This window comes from Neopelma chrysocephalum, unplaced genomic scaffold (assembly GCF_003984885.1).
Source record: "Neopelma chrysocephalum unplaced genomic scaffold, ASM398488v2 Primary Assembly neopelma1_69, whole genome shotgun sequence".
Classification (NCBI taxonomy): Eukaryota; Metazoa; Chordata; class Aves; order Passeriformes; family Pipridae; genus Neopelma; species Neopelma chrysocephalum.
Window position 1 is genome coordinate 2,396,301 of NW_020897729.1, and position 25,893 is coordinate 2,422,193.

At 52.9% G+C, this 25,893-nt stretch overlaps 2 protein-coding genes and 3 non-coding genes across 5 annotated transcripts; 1 reads left to right on the forward strand and 4 right to left on the reverse strand.

Annotated features, from left to right (window-relative positions):
* The first annotated feature begins 7,061 nt into the window (after window positions 1-7,061).
* B3GNT7 (UDP-GlcNAc:betaGal beta-1,3-N-acetylglucosaminyltransferase 7) lies at window positions 7,062-13,112 on the forward strand. Its single transcript, XM_027685780.1, has 2 exons — window positions 7,062-7,151; window positions 11,649-13,112. The coding sequence occupies exons 1-2, from the start codon at window positions 7,141-7,143 to the stop codon at window positions 12,847-12,849; spliced, it is 1,212 nt and encodes a 403-aa protein (XP_027541581.1). The 5' UTR covers window positions 7,062-7,140; the 3' UTR covers window positions 12,850-13,112.
* A 3,738-nt stretch (window positions 13,113-16,850) lies between these two features.
* On the reverse strand, window positions 16,851-24,744 carry NCL (nucleolin). Its single transcript, XM_027685770.1, has 15 exons — window positions 24,640-24,744; window positions 23,900-24,007; window positions 23,023-23,323; window positions 22,633-22,782; window positions 22,050-22,232; window positions 21,758-21,841; window positions 21,368-21,503; window positions 20,880-21,016; window positions 20,288-20,414; window positions 19,929-20,062; window positions 19,437-19,572; window positions 19,174-19,325; window positions 18,536-18,662; window positions 17,867-18,087; window positions 16,851-17,604 (listed from the first exon to the last, which is right to left on the reverse strand). Exons 1-15 carry the CDS (start codon window positions 24,655-24,657, stop codon window positions 17,528-17,530), a joined length of 2,091 nt encoding a protein of 696 aa, XP_027541571.1. The 5' UTR covers window positions 24,658-24,744; the 3' UTR covers window positions 16,851-17,527.
* Window positions 18,212-18,350, reverse strand: LOC113968940. Its single transcript, XR_003534685.1, has one exon. It is a non-coding gene; the product is annotated as a small nucleolar RNA SNORA75 (small nucleolar RNA).
* Window positions 18,970-19,046, reverse strand: LOC113968948. Its single transcript, XR_003534692.1, has one exon. It is a non-coding gene; the product is annotated as a small nucleolar RNA SNORD20 (small nucleolar RNA).
* Window positions 21,586-21,655, reverse strand: LOC113968947. The gene has a single exon (XR_003534691.1). It is a non-coding gene; the product is annotated as a small nucleolar RNA SNORD82 (small nucleolar RNA).
* Window positions 24,745-25,893: the final 1,149 nt, after the last annotated feature.

A 25,893-nucleotide genomic window follows, 5' to 3' on the forward strand; every position in this document is an offset into this window, starting at 1 on the left:
CCCTACCTTTCCTTAATGTTGGGTAGATCCCCAAGGCTTTGGCCCTGCAGGAGTGACCTCTTAGGGTGGTGCTTTTCTGTCCTGTTGTCATCAGTGGCAGCAGTAGGATGAAAGTAAAGTAAAACATGATGGGGAGCACAGTTGGATGATACAAGTGGGCTGGAAGGACCCAGGAGAGCCATCAGTTTGTCCCTCCACCCTGCTGCAGGAGCCGTTTTCCCATGGTGAGGTAGGGATCAACCCAGCAGCGATGTCTGGAGCCTCCCTGCTCCAAGACACGAGAAGCGCCGGAGCCACGTAAGAACCGTCAGGCCAACGGATGGCACAGGGCTGTGGCTGCGCCTGCTGTGAATCAGGGAAGGAGCTGGATCCATGCATTAACTCACTGGCCATCTCAGCCCACAGCATAGCATGACTTCACCGTCGGGTGAACATCCCACCATGGAAACCAAACCTCAGGAATGCGTCTGGGTGTGCCGACTCTCTTCTCCTCTCCGGAGGGCTCTCTTATGGCTCAAATACTCCCAGGCTAGCAAATTGCTATTGTCACCTCTTCCACCAGCATCCTGAGCTGGGCTGGAGAGCAATGCCCATGCAAAGGCCACCCTCTGTGCCAGGTGGGTGACTGCCTGGGGGTGGCACCGTAGGTGCTGCCCTCCCTTCTTGTGCATGCAGAAACAGGGAGCTTTGCTGTGGCATCAGTCCAGTAGCCCCAGCCAAAGAGGGGAAATCTGTACTCTGCATGCCCTCTTTCTCCCTCTCTCTCTCTCTTGTTAGAGACAAATCCACCAGTGGCTGTAGCAGAGCCCAGGTTTTGGCGATGAGCAGCAGCAGAGTGATGATTAATGACCAGCAGAGCCACAGAGCCAGGGATGTCTGAGTCGCCTCCCTCCAAAACCAATTTGGCCAAAAAAGGCTAATGTGAGCATTTCTGCATCTGCCAGCCTGGGAGGGGGCCCGGCCAGAGCTCGGGGTCTCAGCAGGCATGTGCTGTGCTGGGGCTGTATGTTTTTCCACTTGGGCTGGAGAGGGGCTGTGGGCAGGCAGCCGCTGGGCTCAGGTGACTCCTGAGCCGCCCTTTCCATCTGACTCATGAGAGACGTCGTGAGTGCTCTCCTGCCCGACGGAAAACACGTTGCCTTGCAGCTCACGGCTTCTGGGCCTGGGCCAGTCCCCAGGCAGCCGAGCTTCCCAGGGCTGCGAGTGCGGTGTGACGGCACCCTGAGCCAAACGCTTCCCAGGCTGGGGCTGGGAGAGCAGTTCTGTGGGCTGATGCCCAGCCAGGGCTTTGCCTTCAGCCTGTGCCCATGACTGGCTTTGCAGGACAGTCAGGGTGGCGAGGCTGGGCAGAACAGGCCCATGGTCCCTGCAATGGGCAGGAGCATCTCTGCGGCAGGGCTCCTGGGTTCTGGTGTGACATTGCTTTTCCAACACTCCAGCCCGGGAACTTCTCCCTCCTGGTGCCCTCTCCTCCACCTTTGCTCTTTGAGAGGGTCTGGGATGCAAGTGATCCCCTCCAGATGACAGGTCTTTCCCTTCCCAAGGCCAAACGCACCATCCTCCTCCACTTTCTCTCTGTGTCTGGGCAGCATGAGAGCGTCTCCCTTCTCAACCCCCCATTCCCATCCCTCTTGGCTTTCTCCATTCTGTGTCCTCATGGGCTTGTTTGTTTCAGTGCCTGGATGCCATCCTGGCACAGGTTCTCGGGACAAACCCAGACCTTGGGGCTTTCTGCATGAGGCTGAATTGATTGATCAGCAAGGGGGAAACTGAGGCACATTGGGGTGAGCTCTTCTCACAGGGGTACACCGGGCTGGGAGAGACAAGCCCAGGCCTGTGGCTCGCTGAGTCCACCCACGAGGCTGTTTGCATCACACCACAGAGGCAGCCCCACCAGCGGTCTGCTCCCTCCGTGCCTGCTGCCTGAGCCACAGCATTGGGCTCCCCCTGCTCCTTTGGGAAGGGAAATGTTTTCCCTTTCCCCTCCCAGCCCTGCTTGCCAGCGTGAGTCTGGTTTCCCCTGCGTGCTGCTGCCAAGCGCCTCTGGAACCACTGGAAAATGCATAAAAGGCCTGGGCAAGGCTGCAGTGAGGGTTACTTGCAGTCACAGCTGGATCCAGCTGCTGCTTTAAAGCAACAGCACAGCCACACTGGGCTCCCCGGGAGACCCAGGTGTCCCAGGGATTCCAATCCAAAGGGGAAAGGAAGCAGAATCCCCACTGGGCAGCAGCCCTGAGGCTGGGGGGGGCCTTTTCACTGGAGAAACTGAGGAAGGGGCAGCCCAAGGAGAGAAACCCGTGGGTGGATCCAGCCCCAGGATTTGCTCACCCAGGTTTGCAGAGTGTTTCCCCCTGCCCTGCTCCTGTGGCTCCTGGCACAAAGACCAGGAGAGCGCTTCCCTGCCAGCCCTGGCTGCATCCCACCTGGGGACCCAGCTGCCACAGCATTGCCTCCACCAACAGTGTCACACTCCTGCCTTCCCCGAGCCTGTGGCACTCGGGTCTCACCCCGTCCTGCCCAACACTGTGGCTGTGGGGTCCCTGTCCCTCCCACAAGCACTGTGCTCTCTGCCCAGAGGCAGGTTGGGTCTGCAAAGGGCAACAGCAGCTCGGGGACCCCTGATTAGGGGGGGGCTGTCCCAGCCATCACTCTGCAAAGCAACTTCCACTCCTCCTCTGTTTTTAGAAGACAGCATGCAAATCCCACGGTGTTCGATTCCAAGCAGGGCAGTGGGCATTTCTTTCGGCTGTGGCTCAAGGTGTTTCAGCAGCCTCCAGTGTTTCAGTGTATGAGCTGCCGAGGCCGATGGAGTGGGATGGAGCAGCTGACTTTGGGAAGGCAGAACACCTGCTCCTGCATCCACCTGGGAGCCAGCACCGCCCCGCTCTGGCAGAGGTGCTGGGAGGGAAACAGCCACGGGGCACTGAGGGTTAATGAGTAAAATAACTCACCCCACTTGGGGTCTGGTTTATGGCCCTGTTAACATGGGCAAGCGGAGGGAGGTTTCTGTGGGGGTGGCTGTCTTTCCTGGTGTCCCACGTCAGACCTGGCCAGTACATGACGTCTGCTCCAGCTTCCAAAACTCAGTAATAAATCAAGTTAATAATTAATCCTAACTCCCCAGGGGACTTTCCCGGGGACAGACGCAGTGGAGGTCCCTGGTCACAGCCCCACATTCCACGTGAGAGCTGCGGTGATGGGTGAGTCTCCCAGGGTTGCTCTTTACCACAGCATCCGTGAAAGGTGCTTAGAAAACGTGGAAGGAGAAAGGAACATCACACCCTATCACACCCAGGATGTTTGTTCATGAGAGTGTGCAAAGTCTTGATGTGGTTTAAGTCTGGCTCAGCTAAACAAATAGCAGTGTTGGCCTCCCTCCCTGCTCCAGGGTATACCACAGGTGAGTGGTTTAATGAAGAAAAACCTAAATATCTGACCACCCTGTGCAGCCGGTCTTGGGTCAGGCTGAGCCCTTGGTCCTGCTCCAGGCACTCAGAGGTTTGGGGAGGAGAGGGCTGGTTTGTGTGTCTGTGCAGGTCGCAGGGCAATGGGACCTTGGCTTGTGTGGGAAACCCAGCCCAGGGACCACAGTGTTGGCACGAGTGGCCAGGAGGTGTGCAAGTTGGTGGGAGATGAAATGAGAGTTTTTCTGTATATGTATAATTTTCTGGAATGAAATCAGAGAACAACATACAAAAGAAACCCCATATCAAAGAAACCAGAGCAGCTTTTCCCAGTGAAACAAACCCCAAACCATCAGTGGGAAAACACTGGCTGGGTCAACCTGCCACTGGCCAGTCTTTTGGAATCACATAAGCCTGATAAAAAAAGCTCACTTCTTTCTTTGTACTTATATTTTTTTAAAATATTTTAGTTCAGGTCCACTTTGAAATTAAAAGAGGATTCTTGAAACAAAAAGAGCATTGCGGTTCACTTTGAGAACATCTAAATTAGCCACTCAGGCGTTTCTCCAATCCTCACCCTTTCCCTTTACCCAGATGATGCCCCATACCCCTGTTTGATGCCAGCTCCAAAGCCTTGTGATCCCCCAGGTTGCATCCCCATATAATGCAACGATAACGTGTTCAAGTGCTGTCCCCTACCAGCTCTCTCAGGGCTGCAGCAGCTCGGCACACCTCAGACATCACCCGTGCAGTGGAAGGCAAAGGAGCCTTTCTATGCCAGAGCAGCACCTGCCACCCAAGATTAATTATCCAGAAACCCCCAGCACTGCCAACAGTTCCAAAGGCATCCAGTGTCTCCAAATTCCAGTTTAATGGCTTAGAAATAAGGGTCATGTGTGCTGCAGCAAAGGAGGAGCAGGACTACAGATCCAGCTGCTCTGTTGAAGGCAGGGCTGGGCAGGAATGGAAGGGATTTGCTGGTGGCTGGGTCTGCTGGGGTGAACAAAAAAACTCAGGTTTTTCTTTTTCATGTTTCGTTCTTAGCAGAGTGGTAGTGGCTGCTTGGGTAAAACCTGTTCTTGCTGGGTGCCAGCAAGAGGCAAAGAGAAGGTGTGTGAAGGAAGACTTTTTAAAAGAAATATGCTTTCAGTTAGATTTTATCCTTCCTGCTGCCTTTCTATTTTCACAGGGTGAATCTGGAGAGTGTGAAGTTTGTCCTAAACTTTCCCATGTAATGATGGAAAAAAGAAATCATAAAAAGTGCTGCTTCATCCTCAGATTTGTCCTTGAAACAGGAGCTGGTGGTGCCAGGGGTGCCCAGGACAGTGTTTGTCTCTGGCATCAGTAGCCCCAGACCTGACAGGTTTTGAGTCTTTAATGAACATCAGAGGTAAAGCTTTGTTCAGCCGTCAGACCCCAGGCCTGCAGTGCTTTCATGCAGAGGGATGTGCATCTTTCCCACACAGGAGGAGGTGGGAGGGGGTCTCCCTGTCCAGAGGGGGTTATATGAGCTGAAACCCTGCACAGCAGCACAGAATCATCCTGTGCTTGCAGCCCTGCCACTTTCCTGCACGGAAGCAGCCGTCGGAGAGGCGGAAAGCTGGGAGCATGGCTGGCAGAGCTCCCTGCCGCAGGCTGCCAAGAGCCCTCCTTGGCCTGCAGCACTGCCACTTCCATGCTGGAGCAGCACAGCCCAGGGATGTGTTTTGGGATTTACTGCAGCTCCCCGTGAGTGGATGCTGCCGTTCCTGTGCCCATCATGGTCCCAGGGCACGTGTCAAGGAGGAGATGGCGGCTGCATCTCTCGGGGTTTTGCTTTTCACACCCCTCTGCGCCTGTTTGTGCAAGGGAGGTTCTCCAGTGGGATCCCCCTCCACTGTGAGCCCCTCTTTGCAGAGGGGGGTGAATTCCCAGCCATGGGCTGGTGTGTACCTACCATTGCTGTGCTACAGGGATGAGATGGATCCTTCTCACACCCTGTTCTGGTCAAGCTGATGCTCAGTGAATCCCATGGCCATGATTTTCTTGGGGTCATGAATGCTGCAAATACAGATTTTCCTGTGGGCACTGGGATTCAAGGAAGGAATCAGGGAAGGCATGTAGGGACCCTTGGTGGTGATAAGGTCATGGGATGCTGTGGAGCTGGTGCAGCCTGTTTGGGCAATGTTTCCTGGGGAGCTTTCACAGTCTCCAGGACATGGAGCTGCAGGGCATCCGGGAAAGTGATAAGCTGAGATAAGGGAAGAGAAACAGGTCTGGAGAAAGCAATGCAATTTTCCTCCGCAAACTGGGCTGGACTTGGGGTTTTCTTGGTGCAGAGCCAAATGTTGTTTGACTAGCAGAGGCTTTGTGGGTTCCACTGCATGTCCAGCTTTGGAATAGAAGGGCCTTTTGCATGAGAAGCTCAGTGTGTCTGGGGGGTTGTGAGAGCTGTAGGAGACCATGACCCTCATCACTCATGAAAAATGCAGAGGGCCTGTTGAGAAAGGCATTGAGATATCTCTGCTGGACAGGGAAAGAAATATTGCAAAGGATTTCCTGCAGGCTTCTCATCCTGGCTTCATGGTGGACATGAGCAGCTGGTGGGATTGGGAAGGTGACAAAAAAAGCAGATATCAGAACTTATGGGGACCAATTTTTATGGCTGACAAAGACCTTCAACTGAAATGCTACTTTTAAGAGGAAAGGAAGATCATAAATCTGCTTCTCAATGGGCAGTGGGTGTCCCATGCTGATATGGCTGTAGCAGGGGTGCTGGTGAAACTGCACCCAAACCAGGGCTGAGGGAACAGGAAGGACATCTCACTTGTTTGTGGTGCTGTTGGAAATTTGACCCATGAGAGGTCCTGGCATGCCAAACAGGCACCTTCCTGCTGCAGCAACTCTTCCTCTTGACTCCCTACACTGTCAGGGGAGATGTGGGTCCTGGGAGATTTCTGGGCCCTGGACAGAGTGTGGGTGCTTGATGAAATGGGAGTCCTGGGCAGAGTGTTGGTCCCTGACAAGGTGTGGATCCTGAGTGAGATGTGAGTCTTGGGAGAAGGGTGGGTCCCAGGAGATGTGAGGATCCAAGGCAAGATGTGTGGCTCCATTGCCCCAAAGCCACACTATGCACAGAAGCAAAGCTGGGATCTCAGTGCTGCTATGAGAAACTAGGGTGTTAAGCCCTAGCTCCCTTTTGGGATTTATCCCAAAGTGACTGGTCCATGTTGGGTGGTGGTTAGAAAAGACCCACATGGGTTTTCCAGAGATCTCAGCTGCCAAAAACTCCTCTCCGGGTGACTACTGGGATGCCCTTCCCATGAGTGGGCTCCTTTGCACTAAAGGCTCTGGGGCAGAGCTACGGTGCCCGAAGAGGTCACTGTGCCCGCGGGGCCGGGCTGGGATCCCCCCGAGCTCCCAGCTCCCGGTGGGTGTCCCATCAGCAGCGGGGAGGGTCCCCAGGGGAACGTGTGGGCAGTCATCCTTCAACACGTTCCCCGGGCAACACTGGGGAGGTCTCTGCCTGCTGGTGCGAGCGGGGCAGGGGGGTGGGGACTGAGGGGCAGGGCAAGAGTTAACCTACCTGCTCTGCCATCCCTCTTGGCTCCACCTCGTAGAGCAAGGGGAGGGAAAAGGGAAAAAGTAGGAAAAAAAAAAAAAAAAAGAAGAGGAGGAGGAGGAAGAGGGCAGAGAAGCGCCCGGACCGCGGGCAGCCCGGCCAGCAGCGGAGCGGCCGCCCCGTCCCACTCCCAGCATGTTCCAGTGGTGAGTGATCTCCGAGTAGCGGGGAGCCCGAGCCCCGCTCCTGCCCCGCTCCAGCACGGACTGAGCCCCGCTGTCCCCTGCTCCGCCGTCCTGCCGAGTGCCCTCCGCTCCCGTCGCCCGGCACCGCCGTCCCGGCGCCGCGTCCTGCACGGAGCCGCGGGACTGCGAGCCGCCGGGTCCCTCTGGAGAGTCGCCCCGCTCCCCTCCCCACCGGGTCCTTCTCGAGGGGCGCCCCAGGGGTGGCTGGCTGGGAAGGGGCAGCTTTGGTGGGGAGGGTGGGCATGGAGAAGCGACTAAGGACGGCGTTTATCCTTTGTCCCCTGATCGTCTGTCCTCATCCCAGGAGCGAGGGCTCTGCGGGGGCTCTCAGGTGGGGTCTTTCTCTCTCAGGTCAGGCTTTCTGGGCTGTCCGCTGCCTACGCAAATCTCTCTCCATCCCGTGGTACATCCCGGCCCGCCGGGAGCCAGGACAGGGGCACCGGGCAGAGGCGAGCGGTTGGTGCCCCCCATCCCTGGGGATGCCTTTCCAGCCTTTCCCTGCGAAGGGCTGGTTTGTGTGGTGGGGTCGGAGAGAGCGGGGCCACCAGCCCTGCCCCGTGGGGTCCCTGTCCCAGAGCAGTGCTAGCCCGGGGGCAGATGCCCTCGGCGTCGGAAACAGTCGGGATTTCGGCTCTTGCCTGTTTTCCAAACCTGCGTTTGTACTGCTTTCTGTTTAAACCAGGCGGCTTTTATAAGGAGGGGACGCATCTCTGGGCACCCTGGCATTGGGGAAAACCGTTGGAAACTGGGGCCCTGCTTGGTGCTTCCACTTGGCTGGCACAGGCTACTTTTGGGGACATTTGGGTGCTTTCTGCCCAGTATGTGCCCCTAGATAAGATTGCCTCTCCCAGTCCTTGGCACTGCCAACAGACAGGGCTCTATATTGGCCGTGCCTCTAGTGACTGGATCTAATTGAGGGGCCAGAAAAAAACCCCAACCTAATAAATAGACAGTGCTGGCGGATCAAAGAGGTTTTCATGTGAATCCAAAGTGAGATGGGATGGGGTTAGAAAGCCTCAGTCTCCGGGGCATCATCTGCCCTCCATCATCAACACCTGAAAGGGAAACTGCCCACCTCTAATTTGGGATTTACACTTAATTGCCCGCTGGTGCAGCCACCTCACAGGGAGGCTTTTAGAGTTTTCCTGATGGAGAAAAAAAAAGAGAAAGACCAGGCTGGGATCCTTTCAAAGCTCTCTCAGTGGTACCCATACCAGCAGTTGGGGTAGTCTGTTCTGGTTGGCACAGATGGGAGCCCTCCGGGTGGCTGCTGCCCTCAAGCCCTGCAGCGCTGGGTGTCCCCAACTCCTTGGGATGCTGCTGGGGACTGGATGGGGGCTGTGCCCCAAAGCAGGGTCCAGGGGCTCAGCAGGGTGTCTTCTCTGTACTGGCAGCAAACCCAAAGCCCTTTGTCAATGTGGTGGTTCTTGGCATCTCCAGAAAGCAGGACCTAGTTTCTCCCCTCTTGAAGTACTTCCCAGCTGAGGAGACCACAGAGAAAGACTTGAGATCAGAAAAGATGTGCGTATGATTCTCACTCTTTTGCCCCCCAGATCCTCGGTTCGATGTGGCAATCTCCTGTGGTTGTTGCTCAGGGTTCCCCTAATCCCTTTTGCTTTCCTGACAGAGCAGGGACAGGATTTCTGCAGGGGAGAAGTGGCCATGGGGCCCCCGTTCCTGCTGGACCTGGTGGTACCCTGTGGTTTGCAGTCAGACCTGTAGGAAAAATCCCAAATAGGTTCTTGTAATAAAACAGGAACTGTACATTGCACTGGTGAGAGCTGGGAAGCGGTGTCCCCTGAAGGAAGGTGGAATAAGTTTCTGTGCTGTTATGCAACACCTCACCGACACACTCCGATGTACCCAAGCCACCTGACTCTTCACCTCTTACTAAACACCAGAGGTCTCCCCTCAGCCCTGGGTCTGATCTTCTGCCTGGACCCAAGGAGGGTGAATGGGGGTGAGTGGATCCATGCAGCTTCTCTCTGTTAGGCAGAGTCTGCCAAGACTAGGACCCATCCGTGCCAGTTAGTGACAGCCCTACCTATGCAAATTTTAAAAATTATATCAGTAATTCCCTGCCTTTGGCTTCTGGGGAACCTTTGGCCATCCTTCAGTCTGGGTATTTTATCACTTGTTGTCCTTGGAGTGGTGGGGAGTGCAAGGATGGGATGGGACAGGATGGGATAGAATGGGATGAGATGAGATGGGATGGGAGTAAGACTGGATTGTCAGGGTGAGATTGATGTAAATAGTTACTATACAGGGGTGACCAGGGTTATTTTTGTGGCAGTGGTGGGTACTGATGAGAGGTTTTAAACATTGCTTGGCTGTGCTTGGAGTAAAGTTGTATTGGAACTGAAGGATTTCTAAGAACAAGCTCAAAGCTGTGCGGGGAGGGCTGGAGAGGGTTAAGGGAATGGTGAGATCTAATCAGAACTGCTCCCTCATCAGTCTCAGATGAGTGGCCACATATAAAACCGGATGGGGAATATCTATCCATTTACCCGTAATTACTTATTTCCATGCTCGCTCTCACACTAGTGATCACAGTTTTCCCACGACAACGTGGGGCTCAAAAGTTCTTTGTGCTTCAGGGCGAAGCCAGAGACAGGAGCTCCTGAAAGCTCCTGGTTCCCGTGGTTCCCATTTGGGGTTCCTGCATTTAAGGGTGACTGGAGTCCCCAAGGACAATGCTGATCCCTGCCCCAGGGAGCCTGAGGGGCTACAGGGTGTCCCACCAAGCAGGTGCTTTGCTGCAGCCTGTGGCCCAAAGCCCCAGCAGCTTCCTGGCAGCGCTGATCCCAATCTGGCCCCCAGGTCCAGGAGAGTTTCATGTTTGGTTTTCTTTTTTTGGCTATCCGGGTAAAATACTTGGGTTAAATGTTTTCACTTCCAGCCCCAAGCTCCTTCTCTGGACTATCCCAAAGCAAAGGTGCCATTTGCCTGTGAGAGGTGATTTTGGATCTTTCTGGCTCTCTCGAGTGGGAGACTGAGGGCTGTTCCCAGCTGGTGTCACCCAGGCTGGGACATGCTTCTGTCCCCAAGAGGACAGGCTCATGGGAGTCACAAGACCAGTGCCATGTCTGTCTCCTTCAGCTCCCCAGCCAAGGTCCCTTTCACCCAGCAGCAGGGAAAGCGGGTGCAGGGGCTGCCAAGCACCTCGAGTTGGAGCAGACAGAGATGGGACTGCCCTTAGGAAGCTGTCAGGAGCAGGCACAAGGAGGTCAGCTGCCATCCCCCCATGCCCAGTGCTCATTTGCACAGGGAGATGGCTCACTTGCACAGGACTTCGGTGGGACAGAATTGGTGCAGATGTGCCAGATGTGGAGGAGAGCCAAACATTTGGGAGCAGCATAACTCAAATGGGCAGAGAGGGCAGTTCCTCTCCTCTGAAGAAGTGGGAAGAGAAACCCATCTTTACCTATGTGGAAAAGTGGACAGGGGGAAATTTGTGCTTCAGTAATCTCTGAGTGCAGCCTTCCCACTGTCCCAAGGACCTCAGGAGGATCCTGCTCAATCCCTCCATGAGTTCTGTCCAGGGTTTGTCCTATGCGCCAGCAGTTTCCCTGGGAGATGGGTCTGCAGTGAGGGAGAGCAGTAGGATGGCCTCACAAAGGGCTGGGTTTGATCTACCCAGTCCCCTACACACCCTGGACATGCAGACACCTGTTTTGCTGCAGGCTGGCAAAATCTGTCTCCCTATCTGCCCTGAGTCCACTGCTCCTTATCACCACAAAGGAAGCAGTGGGACCCAAGAGCTGGCCAAAACGTCCAGCAGTGCCCCCAGAAATGCTGGTTCCCAAGGTGATTACAGGGTTAGGGATGTCTTTTCCCCACTGAATCTTGAAGTTTGACTTCTTTTTTGTCCTGATGTGCCATTTTGAAAAGAAATAATAATACCAGTTTCATGTTGACTCTTGTGGTCTTCCTGGCTCTAGTTTCTCAGTGTTGTTGCCAGTCTAGGGCCATGGGCAGTATGTCTGTGTCTTGGAGCTAATGCTTCTATGGAAAAGATAATTCTCTTCTGCTCTTGTCCTAAACTGTAATTTTCAGATGGCTGAAACAGAGGTTTCCCTTGGGACTTTCCTCCAAAACAGCTGCCTTGCCAAAACTCTCACCCTGACTTCATCTTTCTCAGCCCGTTTTTTTTTCCCCGTGAACCCTTCCCAGCTCTTTGTACTGGAGTTATCAGATGACACTGCAGTCACCTGCCACACGCCTTCAGCCTGTCCCTGCAGTTATGTGTGGCCCCAGAGCCACTCCATAAGTGGGATGCAGGTGGGAAGAGCATGTCTGAAGGTGTCCCACAGCTCTTTCCACGAGGCTTCTGCTCGTCAAAAGGTGATGGGACACAGATTATGAGTATCCCGTGACCTTTCCAGGAGGTGCTTTTGCAAACAGGTCTCTTGCAGCTTGTAATTTCCTCTCCTTAACCCCCCCATCTCGTACCTTTAGGAAGAAGACCATCTACAAAACAGTTTGTCTCTCCTTCTTGCTGGTCATCACGGTGACAGTGCTGCAGCGAGGAATGGCCCCCAACCAGTTCATGCAGGGCCAGCAGCAAAAAGACCTGCCCCCTCCAGAACCTCTGAAAACACAGAAGAGAGACAACGCCTTCTCCATCACCAGCACTTTCTGGAAGACCAAGAAGGAAAAAGCTCCTGTGAAGGAGGAGAGCGTGACAGCAAAGCAAACAAAATCCTGGGATGTCACCACTACCAACTGCTCAGCCAACCAGAACTTCAGCAAGGTGGACTGGTTCAAGGGGCTGGAGCCCAACTTCCAGCAGTTCCTGCTCTATCGGCACTGCCGATACTTCCCCATGTTGATCAACCACCCGGAGAAGTGCAGTGGGGACGTTTACCTGCTCATTGTGGTCAAGTCCATCATCACACAGCACGACCGCCGCGAGGCCATCCGGAGGACCTGGGGCCAGGAGAAGGAGGTGGAGGGCAAGAGGATCAGGACGCTGTTCTTGCTGGGCACGGCCTCCAAGGAGGAGGAGAGAGCCAACTACCAGAAACTGCTGGATTACGAGAACCACATCTATGGCGACATCTTGCAGTGGGATTTCCTGGACAGCTTCTTCAACCTCACCCTCAAAGAGGTCCATTTCCTGAAGTGGTTCAACATCTACTGCGACAACGTCCGCTTCATCTTCAAAGGTGATGATGATGTGTTTGTGAGTCCCAGCAACATCCTGGAGTTCCTGGAGGACAAGAAGGAGGGAGAGGACCTCTTTGTGGGGGATGTCCTCCACAAGGCCAGGCCAATCCGTAAGAAGGAGAACAAGTACTACATCCCCAGTGCTCTCTACAACAAAAACATCTACCCCCCCTACGCAGGGGGTGGAGGCTTCATCATGGATGGACCCCTGGCCAAGAAGCTGCACAAAACCTCGGAGATGCTGGAGCTGTACCCCATCGATGACGTCTTCTTAGGGATGTGCTTGGAGGTCCTTAAAGTATCACCTGTTGGACATGAGGGCTTCAAAACTTTTGGCATCGTGAAGAACAAGAACAGTAAGATGAACAAGGAGCCATGTTTTTTCCGGAGTATGTTGGTGGTTCATAAACTGCTGCCTCCAGAGTTGCTCCAAATGTGGGACTTGGTCCACAGTAACTTGACATGCTCAAGAAAACTCAATGTCCTTTAGCACAGTCTCTCTGGAGAGCTGGGACTGGAGGGGCTGGGACAGCTGATCCCTGCTCCAGAATGGGGTGAGCCTCTGCTGGTGGCACATGAGTCCTTCGGGGGCATCTCCCTCCAGGGCAAGGAGGGCAGAGACTTTGTGCTCGCGGGCAGGGTTTGGCTCGCGGGCAGGGTTTGTGATAGTGTTTGTTCCTGTACTGTATTGTGGTTCACTTATCTCCAGCTGGGTTGGGGGTTGCTGAAAAAAAAAACAAAAAAAAATAACAACATGACAAATCAAGCACAAAATGGAAAGAGAGAGAGAGAGAAGGCACAGAGGTTTGTGCTCTGCTTTAAGTACCTCCTTCACAGGAGCATGATAAGTGAAGGAGTCGGGGAGGCAGGGAGGGATGTGGCACATTTTTGGAGGTGTTCAGGTCTGGCTATCAGGGAAGCTGCTCCAAGGGAGTTCAGCTGATCGCAAGTGTATCAGCCCCCCAAGACACAAAAATCAAGGGATTTTATTTATCTCAAATTTCTCCTCCATGCAAGGTTTTGGTGACCTTGACCCTGTGCACATTGGCTTCATCCCCATCAAAATCCTCTCTGTGTCCCTACATGCAGCTGGGGGAAGGGGCTGTCCTCCAAGGCCGGCCCTCAGCAGCCCTGGGCCCCCTTAGGATTTCAGCATGGCAGTCGGGGCACCAGGGTCTTTGTCCCTATAAGAGGGTCCCAGGTGATGGTGGCTCCCAGACCCTTTGTGGCCTTGCTGTGCATGCCCTCAGAGGAATGCACCCAACTGAAATTCCTCAGGGATTTGATCCTCCTGGCAGAAGAGACCAGGCAGACTGTCCTTGCCTGTGGCCCAGGAAGTGGCAGAGAAACTTGGTGGCCCCCGGCTAGAGTGGCCCAGGGGTTTGTTACACCTGAGACCTCAGCTTGGGTGCAGGCATCCTGAGGGTTTCCTCTGGGGAGACCCTCTCCTTGCAGCAGGGCTGCCCTGGTGGGTTTGGTTGGAGAGGGACAACAGCCCTCAAAGGCCCCGTGCATGGCTGCTTCAGGCTTAGCCCTGGTTTGGCAGCAACTGTGATGCTCCAGGGTGGATTGGGGAGCACTGGTCCTGCCCCAGCACATGGAGCAGGGTCCAAGGGGACAAGGTAGAGGAGGGCTGGTGTTTCACACCACGTCTGCTCTTCTCAGGGTTTTTGCAGTGTTTATTCTACAGGATGAGGTGCAGGAGCACAACAGGGAGCTGTGTAATGAGACATGGCCCTTTTTATGGCTGGAAGGGCCACAGGCTCTTGAGGGGAGCCCTGGGTCAGCTGCTGTGATGGAAACCCCCAACAGAGAGACACATGGCCACAAAAAGGCCATGGATGTTCTGCAGCCACTGACTGCAGGTATGAGCAAAGCAAAGCCACACACGTGCATGGGTACTGCTGTGCCAGCTCCCAGGCACAGGGTCTGCACACTCAGATGTCCCTGCATGGGGTGGACAAGCACAGCCACATCCCTGGCCCTGACCATGCACAGCGAAATGCAGGCACAGGTGCGCTCGCTCTCTCCCTCTCTGGTGCCAGACATTGAAAGGAAAATCTTTTGACTACCTCAAAGGTCCCCCTGTGCAGTGCCTTTTTTTTTCCTTCTTTCTTTTTTCCTAATGTGTTTTGGAAATGGGCCTGTTTCGTTTACTCCAAGTCTGTATGTTCCCCAGGATAGAAAATTAATTAAAAAAGGGCATAAACCAGTCAAAAAAGGCACCTCGCACTAAGCCACGCCACTCTATGCAAATGTCCCTGTCTGCAGATTTGAAGAGGAGGAAGAGCAAGAGCCAGTGCTGCCCAGGGCTTGGCTGGCAGTGATACTGTGAAATTTGATGTACGATGCACTCACCCTGTCCCTGGGGCAAGTGCCAGCAGTGCAGGGCAGAGCCCCAAGGGCATTTTTGGTGCCCGTATAGGATAGGCAGCACACAACACTCTTTTCCTTTCCCCTCTCCTCCCTCCTTCCACTGGGAGTGAGTTCAGAAATACTTTCCAAATTGACACCTCCATAATTTATGTCAGGTACAGTACTTTGGGCAGTTTATTTATCCTGTATGCAGGGTTGGCTCTTGCTCTTTGTAGCAATGTGTACAGGGAGCAAGGGCTGCGTGCAGACACCTCTCAGTGTTGTTCTTCACCTGATGGGACCTGTACAGAGAAACCTTGTAGATTTTGGTGAATATTCTAGTTTCTAAATAAAGGTTAAAAGAAGAAGAAAAAAAATCCTACAAGCCCTCAGCTCCTGTTATTACTAGTGGGTTTCTGCTGGGAACAAAAGCTGGCAATGGGCTACAGTGACAAAACAACTGCTTGGACTGGACATCTGGGGACTGTAGCTGCCCTGTTCCAGTTTGGCACAGCTTCCTGGAGCCTGGCATGGAGTTTACAAGGCCGGCAGGTATTTTCTCTTTCATGCACTCCTCCACCTCCATTTCAAACCCAGCTAAACTTCGGATCCTCTTGGTGCCTTGCAGTGAGGAGCTTCTCATCTTGACCTCCATGACAAGGTTCACTTCAGAAGGGTTGGAAACTCACCAGTTTTGTTGAACACCCTCTCCTTATGCTGAAGGAGATCAACACCTCCTGTGCCCACCACCCTCCCCACGGCAAGACCTTGCTCACTGCCCCTCTGCCCCAACCAAAACTCCACCACAAGGTGACACAAGCCCTGGCCACAGCGCAGTGGGGCACACATGCCAAGGGTCACCAGTGACCCCTGAGCAGAGTGAGCTGCGTCCGCAGGGACAAACCCACGTGAGGTTTGAACCTGGCTGGGGTGAAGAGGAGGAAAGGCACAGGTGAGCCTGTAGAGCACGGGGGGCTCAGTTTCCAGAGCTGGCTCCCAGCTTGGTTGCTCCACATGGTGATGGGGAGTGGAGAGGTCAGCAACGCAGACCAGGACTTGGTGGACTTGGCAGGCCGGGCCACCTGCCACTGGAGCCGCATCAAAAATTTCACACGTGGGGACAAAAGGCAGGTACACTTGTGGGCGGTCCTGCCCTTTCCTGCTCCAGTGTGACCCCGAGCTGTCATGTCCCACTGTGGGACTCCACTGCAGGGTACTGGGGTGTGAGGGAATGCTCCAGCCAGCATCCCATGGTGCTGGAGTGGGTGCAGGGCCCATATCCCATATCCCAGTGTATGAGCCCGTGTGTCCTGAGGGACAAGTCCCGGCGGGGACAGCAGGCGGGTGCTGCCCCCTGGCGGACGGACCCGCCCTCCGACCATTTGCCGGCGGGGCGCGCGTGCGGCTCCAAAATGGCCGATTCCAAAGGGCCGCGGGAGCCTCGGGCAAGGGACGGGGGGGCGAGGACGCGAAACACACAGAACACACAAAAGCCGTAACCCTCCCGCCAAGGCGACCGCCCCCCACCACTGGTTAACATAAAACATCCCTGCTCCCCCGGGCTCAACGTTGGGAAGCCAGAGAAGGGCTGCAAGGGCTCTGCAGGCTCCCAGCGCTGGTATAACAGGCCTGGAGGGTGGAAGAGTCTGTAACTGCAGCCAGAGCCCAGGATGAACGTCATTGAACATGGCTGGAATGCCAAAGCCCAGGGCAGGACCTTTCAGCAGGGCACAGGCCATTGACATTTGAGCCTGCAGGTCCCTGCACTCAGGAAGGCACAGCCCTGCTTTCATGCCCATTTTCTGCACCCACATTTGGAGAAACTCTGTACCCCAACAGCTGCCATGTGCCTGGCTAGAAAAACTGGCCGCTCACCACTGCCACTGAGCTCCATCATCCCCAGGCAGTCACCCTGACCCAGCCTGAAGAACAGTAGAAGGCCTGCGTGTAAGCAGCCACTTACCCGACCTCCTGTTTCAATGTATTTGCTTCATACTTAGGGACAACTCAAGAAGAGACAATTTGGAACGATGCACAAGACAAAATGCCTGCAAGACGGAGCAATTGAGCTGCAGGGCCTTAGTACAAGATCTGATGTACTCATTTGTTTAAAAAGAATGTAAGAGATCAACTGGCTACTAAGCACCATCACAGCATCTTTAGTTTAAAAAAATTAAATAAAACATGGTTGTGGTCACAGAGCTTACCTTGGCAGTCATATTCTTCTGCCCTCCTTCCTGCAAGCACTCTAACGCAGCACACACACACAGCTGGGAGCTGACACAAGCTCAAGCAAAGCAGGACAGAAGCTGCTGCTGTGACACTAATGACCTTAACACAAGAGAGGGAAGGCTATAGACAGCCTCTTTCTCCCAGCCTGGCTTCATTTAGTGGCACAGAAGTAACACGAACCAGTTTAGGTCCTTTAATCTGTCCAAGACAGGGTGCTGAAGCACAAATGATAAAACATTCTGCATTTTTACAGCAAAAATGCTACAGAAGTTTATAGGAAAAAAAAATTTGTACATGGTAAAACATTATAAATTCAAGACAACTCACAGACAAGGGGTAAATTCCCACATCTATCACTTGTGGTTTTTTTTTTAAAAAGTTCCTTTGAATACGCAAGCAGTCAAAATGGCTTGCTCTCGCTTCCTTGAAATGAAAATTAGTATTTTCCAAGTGGCTCACAGTACTGCTTCGCTTCTTGGAATGTCCTCCGAAGGCTCCGCCAAGATCAAAGGAGAATAAAAACCCCCGGAGTCCTTTCAGATAGTCTCAGAGAGCAGAAGAAGGGGAAGGAAAGGGGAAGTTTATTCAAACTTTATCTTTTTTCCTTGTGGCTTGTGATCTCCACCTCCTCCTCTGCCTCCTCGGAAGCCACCTCTACCTAAAAAGAAAATTATTGCAATAAACAGTTAGAGGTACAATACATATGATGTGTGTATATATATATATATATGCACACGTATATATATTTTATAGATATATGTAATATATACCACTGGCCCTTCCAAAGCCATCCTGGCACAGGACAGAAAATAAATTCAAATCCATTGCTCTGTGGTAGCCCCACATCATAACCCCAAGAATGGCTTTGGGTTAATTTCTGAGCACACCCCCTCAGAACAGAAGCATTTGCCTCCTCTTACCTCCAAATCCACCTCTGCCACCACCTCTGCCACCAAATCCACCTCTTCCTCCTCGGCCGCCTCCTCTGCCGCCACGACCACCAAATCCGCCGCCACGCTGGAAGTCACCCTTTGGCTTGGCAAAATCGAGGATCACTTTGTTGCCATCTATCTCTCCGTCTTCCATGGCTTCTTTAGCTGCTTTGGCATCTTCTGCAGAGCTGAAGTCCACAAATCCAAACCTAGAGCCAGGTTACAAGAATGACAGTCAGTCACACTCTGCGAGCTGCAGCACCACCTTCAGGTACCCGACAGCAATCCCTTCAGAAACAAACACTGGCACTTCTGCATCTCACAGGACGTGTCACATGTAGGACAGCAGTGGCTAATCACAATCGATGGATCCCCACTGTGAGTTTGCCAGTACTGAACAGTTAATATTCTTCTCGTGCGAATCCATCAGCTGCCACGGATTTGTTGGCAGGAAGGAGCTCATTGAGAAGAGGTGAGAAGTGAGCATGTGCTGCACTTCACGAACAGGCCCCAAAGCTCTAAGCACATTCTCTGCTTCCACCCAATTTAGTTGTTTCACACAATCACCCACATGAGCATGAGAACCTCTCCCACTGCACAGATCAGTGTGAGGTGCTTTGTAGCACCTGAACTGATCCCAGGGGATGCTTAACATACCCTTTAGATGATCCAGTGTCTCTGTCTGTGACTATTCTTGCACTTATAGAGCCTTCAAATGATTCTCTTAGCGTCTCTTCCGTGGTGTCCTCAGAAAGGCCTCTGACAAACAACGTTTTGCTTTGCTCTATGGAAAAAGAATATATTCACAGGTCATTCAACCTGAACAAGGCAACCTTTAGCTTCTTATCACATCCAGCTTGCGCTACTAGCTCGCAGAACAGCTCCCAGGGATGACAGGACTGTTTTCAAGTAACAGCTCAGGCACCTGAAAGCCGTGAAAACTTTCCCAAGACTGTAGTTAGAAACTGACATCAAAGGATTTCCATTCGCCAATCTGATACTGTCAAAATAAGTTCTTCTCGCTCCCCCATTTTGTAAAATAGATGCCTGCATCTTATCAACAGCAATAACAACTAACTGTACAGACACTGCTGGATCAGCACTTGACTATCTAGAGGAATTTGACAACAGTTTCATCAGCAATTCAGATAATCAGTCATCATGTCCAGCACACTCACTTACAATGCAGATCTTTCACTCCATTGGCAGAGTTTTTTGTTTTAAAACAGCCCCAAGTTTGCCTGACTGTTGCCCTCCTGACAGAGCTGTTTCACGATCAAGCGTGCAACACTTACGACCGAATCCTCCTCGTGCGTTCGTGTTCCCTTTCTGCCATGATGGTGTACTGAATTCCAGTCTGATTGTTCTGCCTTCGATTTCTGTGTTGTTACAGGAATTCAATGCCTCCCTGGCATCCTCAGCTGTGGCAAAATCTACGAACGCATATCTATATGGAGAGGAAGATTTCAGTCAGCCTGGCAGCAACAGGGAGTATCTGGAGGCAAGTCATTCACAATGCCAGCCTGGGGAGGGGGGGCGGGAGAAAGGCACAACATACCCTTTAGACCTGCCCTGGTTGTTCTGTGGCAGCTTGATGGAAGAAGCTTTCTTAAACAGTTCTTGGAGCGTCTCTTCTGTAGCGGCGTACGAGAGGTTGTTGACAATTAGGGTCTTTGACTCCCTGTCTCCACCTCCTATGGGGAAAAGTCAGTTCTGTAAGCGCAAGTTTGGAGGAGAGCTCTCTTCCTCTTGCTACCAGACCCTGTCTAAAGGTGAGTAGTTGTTGCCTTCTCCTTGTCTTAAGGTGAGGCACAAAGCCAAGTCCAACCCTGTTTTGGTCACCTAGATCTGCTGACCCACCTTGTCTGAAACATGCAGTAGAGACATAAAATGGATAGGATGGAGAGGACAAGTCAGGTAAAAGGTCCCTTCCTGATATCTTAGTTTTCTTGCAGTGCTTTAAATTGCCATACCCACAGAAAACTTCTGAAATAAGTGGACTTAAATCCTGAATGTTATTTGTATGCACGTTATCCGTCTGGAAAAGTACCTTTCTGATGTTCTTGCTGGCTCTTCTCACCAGTGAAGTCAATGATCACGGCACGACCCTCAATCTCTGTGCCCTGCTTCTCCTCCAAAGCTTTGTTTGCCTCAGCTTCTGTTTTAAATTCAACATAGGCCATCCTACAGCACAGAAAAGAATGTAAGCAAATGTCTCCTTCTGGAAATGACAAAGTTCATGAATAGCGGGGGGGAAGGATGTGGAAAAAAAATGCTGCAAAAAGTAGCTTTTTCAGTATACCTAATGCAGCAGGTTCCTTTAAGGCAGCTAAAGGACACACAAGCTTATAAAAATATGCCAAGAGTCAAAGGAACAGCAAACATCCAACAGTCCTCTCAGCTACACACCCTCTGCTGCTTCCATCCTTGTTCAGTACTATCCGGACTTCTACTGCATTTTCAAACACCTCCTTGATTTCATCCTCGGCTACGCGGTAGGGCAGGTTCTTCAAAAACAGTGTTCTGGCATCTCTCTCTGCAAAGAGAGAAAAGTTACTTTCAGGTCACCAGCTAAAAATCCCTCCTCGTCTCCACTGCCACTGCCAGCAAATTATCTAGCAGAAAATAAACCACAGCAAGTATTCACATTTTCAGAAGCTGCAAAAGCAACTATTATGAAAGTTAATGATGCTGCCACTGAACTTCTTTTAAGGGCATCAAGGTCAGGAAACAGGTCCTAAAGCTTTAAAGGAAACACATTTCCTCCAAAGTCATCCCAATATGTACTATTTCTTGGGACCACATTTGCAGATATTCTAGTCTGAACTTGCATATCTACATGTCAGCATTTGAGAAACTTTACTATGTAGAGGCCAGAGCACGAAGATCTGCCATAAAAGAGTAGAAAAGCAGGCATCAGTTATACCCCAAGCCTGCTCCAAACCGCCATTGTAACAACTCTTCTTTGATGTACACAGGTATGCAGAGTCGTTGCTCATACCTTTCTTATTTTCTTTCATAGTTTCCTTGCTCTTTGCTTTTTCCAGTTTGATTTCCGAACCCATTAACTTCTTTCCATTCATTTGGAGAGCTTTATCCAGATCTTCAGCAGATGAGAAGTCCACATAGCCAAACCGCCTGAAACAACAGTAGCCTTAATATCTCAGCTGATCTCCCTCTGGCAGCTAAGACCACAAACGAAAACCCAAACCCAGGGGTTTCCACTGGTCAAGTTTGACTGTAATAAATTAAGTGCTACCTGTTCCACCTAAGAGAACAGCTCTGCAGTGGCAGCTCTCCCTTTAGGAAGGCACTCTGACATAGCTGCACACCAGGCAAAGTATTAAACCCTTATCAGTACTGCAGCTCCTCCATACACTACCAAGCAAACCATCTTGAAGGGAATCAGCATGAGCACACTTGCACCCCTCTAAACAAATTATTGCCAATTAGAAGAAATAAGCAGCAGAATTCTGCTGATGAACTCACTTGGAAGCACCAATTCTGACATCTAAAACTTCGATATTCTTCTTCCCAAAGAATTCTCTGATGCCAGCCTTCAGCTCTTCAAACTCCTTGGTGCAGACCAAATTTCCCACAAAGAGGGAGAAAGCTGACACAGGCCCTTTAAATAAAAAGACAATAAAGTGGGGTTTTTTTTCAGGCAGTTTTTTTAACAACTGGGAGCCAGACTCCAGACAACTTAAGCACATCAGTTTCTGCTCAAAAGTGACATCATGTGTCAGTATTAAGTCCCTTATCATCATCATTTGTGCTGGGAAACCCCACCCCGGCATTCCGGCTCTTCAGAGTTCTGTTCCTCACCCAGCAGTCCAATCTCAGTCCATCAGCAAAGTATGATGATCCCACACCACTTACCATCTGTTTTCTTTTTCTTGGCCTCTGGTGCACTTTTATTGGCCATTTCTTTCTTCCTCTTTCCAGGTGCTTCCTTGACAGGTTCTGTGACAGAGAACAAACAACAACACTGAAAAATACAGAACTTTTCCTATACAGAATCAACACAGGAGCATTAAACTTTACACCAGTCATATGCAAGACCTCTTGTCATAGAACAACTGCTCCTCAGCCCAAAAGACGGGACAAAATTTTTGTTCAGCCATCCTTCCTGTTATTGAGTAGTTATGATCTCAAAAACATTTAAACTCACTTTCATCCTCACTTTCCTCCTCAGCATCCTCCTCTTCATCATCCTCATCATCCTCTTCATCATCTTCCTCATCATCATCTTCCTCATCTTCAGAGTCTGCCTTGGCTTTCACTGGTGTGGCCTTGGCTGGAGTGGTTTTCTTCACTGGAACAGGGGCTGTGTCCATGGCTTCATCTTCAGACTCTGAAACAAGTTAAGCACAGTATTTCAGTCAGTTTCAGATTAAGCCTCTTTTGAGACTAAGAAAAGAAAATTCCATGAAGCAAAGTAGTGTTTCTCACACCTCCTTCAGTTTGTTTGTTCTCAAGAAAGAAGTTTGATAGTTGTTTATAAAAGCTGCCTCTCCCCCTAAAGTTTTATTGCATTAAAAAATAATACCCGTTCACCAAAAGTAAGAAGTTTTACTAATAGGGATAAACCCATTCAGCCAACATGGACATCAACCAGCTAAAACCAGATGGGCACACACTGCATCATTCCCACTAATCCATTAAGTTACTCCCCTCCCCAGGCTCCCCATAAGTGCTTATTAGTTACCCATCTTTTTTTAGAGTCAGACAAAGTTTCCCTAAATCCCACATACCATCGTCATCTTCATCATCTTCCTCATCATCCTCTTCATCCTCCTCTTCAGATTCCTGCTTTGCTGGCACAACTGCAGGCTTTTTGGCTGGTACTGCTGCAGGCTTTTTGGCTGCAGGCTTCACAGGCATTGGTGGTTCCTCTTCCTCATCTGCATCATGAGTACAACAAGTCTTTATTATCAAGGCTGGAAGGCTGAGTGGTATGGGTAGAAAGTACTTTGTTTCACAAGATTTTTACAAAATCAGCAAAGACTGGTCAGGAAACTAGGAGGTGCTTCACGGGCTGTGTGTAATGCAGCTGCAGCCCAAGTTCTCATCCAGACTTCACGGATTCCCCACCCCTCCCATAACTTATACAAGGATGGACGCATATTTCAAAAGTAACTTACCAGAATCTTCTTCCTCTTCATCCTCCTCTTCTTCATCCTCCTCATCTTCGTCATCATCTTCATCGTCATCTTCCTCCTCACTCTCTTGCTTCTTGGCATTCTTTCCGTTTTTTGCTCCTTTGGTTAGGACAGCTGCCTTTTTAGGTGATGGAGCAACAGCCTTTTTGGGCTGTGGAGTAGGCACAGCCTTCTTTGCAGGTGTAATTGCCTTTTTCGCAGGAGTAGCAACCTTCTTTGCAGGGGTGGCAACCTTCTTGGCTGGGGTAACAGCTACTTTTTGTGGTTTCTTCTGAGGGATCATCTGAAAGACACATTAGTGTAAGACTCTTATGCTGCCCCTTTATGCTACAATTACTTCAATATCAGACAAACATACAGCAACTGCAATCTAAAGCATTACCTTCTGACAGTTTAAGTTACCTTAATTGCCCATCCTATTGAATTAATAAAGACCAAACCCACATTTTCCATGCTTTTAACAGACTACTTATGTAACATTCAAGCCCCTCCAAATTCCCTGGCCCTGAAGCAAGACCAGTGATCTCTAATAGCATTTAATAGGTTGAAACTTCTAGATTTGCACATAATTTGTGCTCTTACAAGAGTTAATATTCACCTACTTGCTCATCAGCTTTAGGACAGCTTTGAGATCCCAGCAGTCCTTCCAAAGCTTAGAAGTACAGACTTTGCTACATTTCTAAGCTAGTTTTCCCCCCTATTACTTTTACTTTATAAAATTCACTTTGTCTTTTAGCCACAGTTAACTGACAGACACCGATTGTTTATTAATGTTCATTTTGCCACAGTGTAACCCACAGGCCCCATGACACTTTTGTAACATGTGCATCCTTCCGACTTTTATCTATAGATCCATCACCTCTTCTCCGCTGCTTTCGTCTAGGTCAGAGGACTCTTCCTCCTCGCTCTCCTCGAACTTTTTCGGAGGAGGAGCCATTTTCTTCTGTTTGATCTGGTTCTTCGGGGTCTGAAAGAGAGCGCGGGCAGCGCGTTTAGCTCCGTGCACACCTTGGCCGCCCGCGCTCCGGTGGACAATTGTCCCAACCACGTGGCCGCCCCGCCCGCCCCCGCGGCGCTCAAGAGGCCGCCCCGGGGTAACGGGGGGGGCGGTCCGGGGGTCTCCCACGGCCGGTGTGCGGGGCCCTCCCGGTGCTGCGGGGGGTCCGGGGGCCGCTCCCACGTGCTCGCACTTCCCGCGCCCCACGTGGCCGCGCGGTGACGTAGCCCCGCCCCCCCGGTCCCGCGCGCCCTTGCACGCGGCGCTCCCCCCCCGTCCCTCACACACACGGCTCCCCCCCCATCACCGACTCTCCCTTCCAGCCCCGTACCCCCGTTGGCGACCGCCGCTCGGAGCGAGCGGGACGGGGGGAGTGCTCGAAACCGCTCCCTCCGGGCCCGCGGCCCCTCCCCTCGCCGCCATCTTCACGGCGGGGCCGAGCAGGCCCGGACCCGCCGCGCGGCCCGAGCGAACAGCGGCGGGAAGGCGGCCCGGCTCCCTCCCTGCTTCCCCATCCCAACCCCATCCCCACCCGCCACGCCACGGCGGCGGCCGTCCCGCTCTCCCGCCCGGCCGGCTGCGCCCCGGCGGCGCGCCCTCACCTTGGCGATCTTCACCATGATGGCGGCGGTGCCTGGCGGCGCAGGGGCGGCGGCCGGGGCTGTGCAGGGCGCGGGGCGGGCGGTGCCGGCGGCGCGGCGGGAGTGGTGCCGGTGGCGCGGCGGGAGCGGCGGGGACGCGCGGGCGGCCGGGCCGGGCACTGACACGAAAGAGCGAGCGCGCGCCCCTTCCGCCCCCTTTGCTCGCCCCGCGCCAGGCCCCGCCCCCGCCGCCCCCACACGGGCCAATCGCCGCGAGCGCCGCGTCGCCCGGCCAATCGCCGCCCTCCGCCCCTCCAGCCCCTCCGCCAATGGCCGGCGCCCTGCCATCGGCCAACGGGAGGGCGCGTTACAGCCGCGGGGCTGCGGGGCGGGGGGCGCGGGCGGGGGACGCACTGCCCGCCCGGGGGGAATGGGCGCCTGCCAATGGGGGGGAGGCAGCGCTGCGCCTGCGCGCTGATTGGGCGGTGGGGCCCCGGTGGGGGGGCGTGGCCGCGCTCGCGGGAGAGCACGCGGCGGGCGCAGCCACGTGGTGCGGCAGGGCCGGGGTACCGGGGGTCCCGAACACCCCGGGAACCCCCCGGGAATCCCCGCCCTCCGCGGCTGGCCCTGCGGCAGCGCGGTGCCCGGGAACACAGGAACCCTGCCCTAGCACACTTTCGCCTTATTCTTTGGGGCTGGGGTCTCCCCAGCGCTCCCTCTGCCAGCCCTGCTCCGCTCCCCCGCGGGCATCCTCTGCTGGTCCTCAGGAGGGACTGAGCAGCTTGAAGAAGAATCTACAGGAGCTGGTCAGTGTACAGCTGCTGGGGTTGCAGTTGGCACAGGAGCACCTGCAGCTGCCACCCTCCACCTCTCCCGTCAGGGAGAAAAGGCACAAAGCTGGAGAAAAAAATAAGCCCGTGCTTGCCCGATGAATGCTTTTGAATTCAGTCATTGGGAGAAGATACCAGGTTTTGTCCCATGGAGTTTTACCCCGATGGTTGTAAAGTCAGGATAGGAATGACCCCCGGTGCTCCTGTTTAACTTGCTGGTGTGCTGGCAGGGCTGAGTGCTGCATTATCCCTGCCTGTGTTCCCCCTGGACTGGAGTGTCCTCCTTTGATGGGAATTCCCCACTGCCTTACATCCCCTCCCACTTCAGACTGGGTGTCCAGCCAGCTCCTCGGGTCTCCTGACTCAGGCATGTGCGACTGTACCAGTTTGCCCTTCCAGGGCCTGCTTGAGAGAAGCCCCTGACTTGGGGAACACAAAATCCTAG

What these genes read in the sequence shown, in the direction of transcription:
- NCL (XM_027685770.1), bottom strand. An exon ending in AGATGATGAAGATGACGATG is followed by an intron (nt 22,233 to 22,632) that starts GTATGTGGGATT and finishes AACTTGTTTCAG; the next exon opens with AGTCTGAAGATGAAGCCATG. An exon ending in GACACTGGATCATCTAAAGG is followed by an intron (nt 18,088 to 18,535) that starts GTATGTTAAGCA and finishes ACCTGGCTCTAG; the next exon opens with GTTTGGATTTGTGGACTTCA.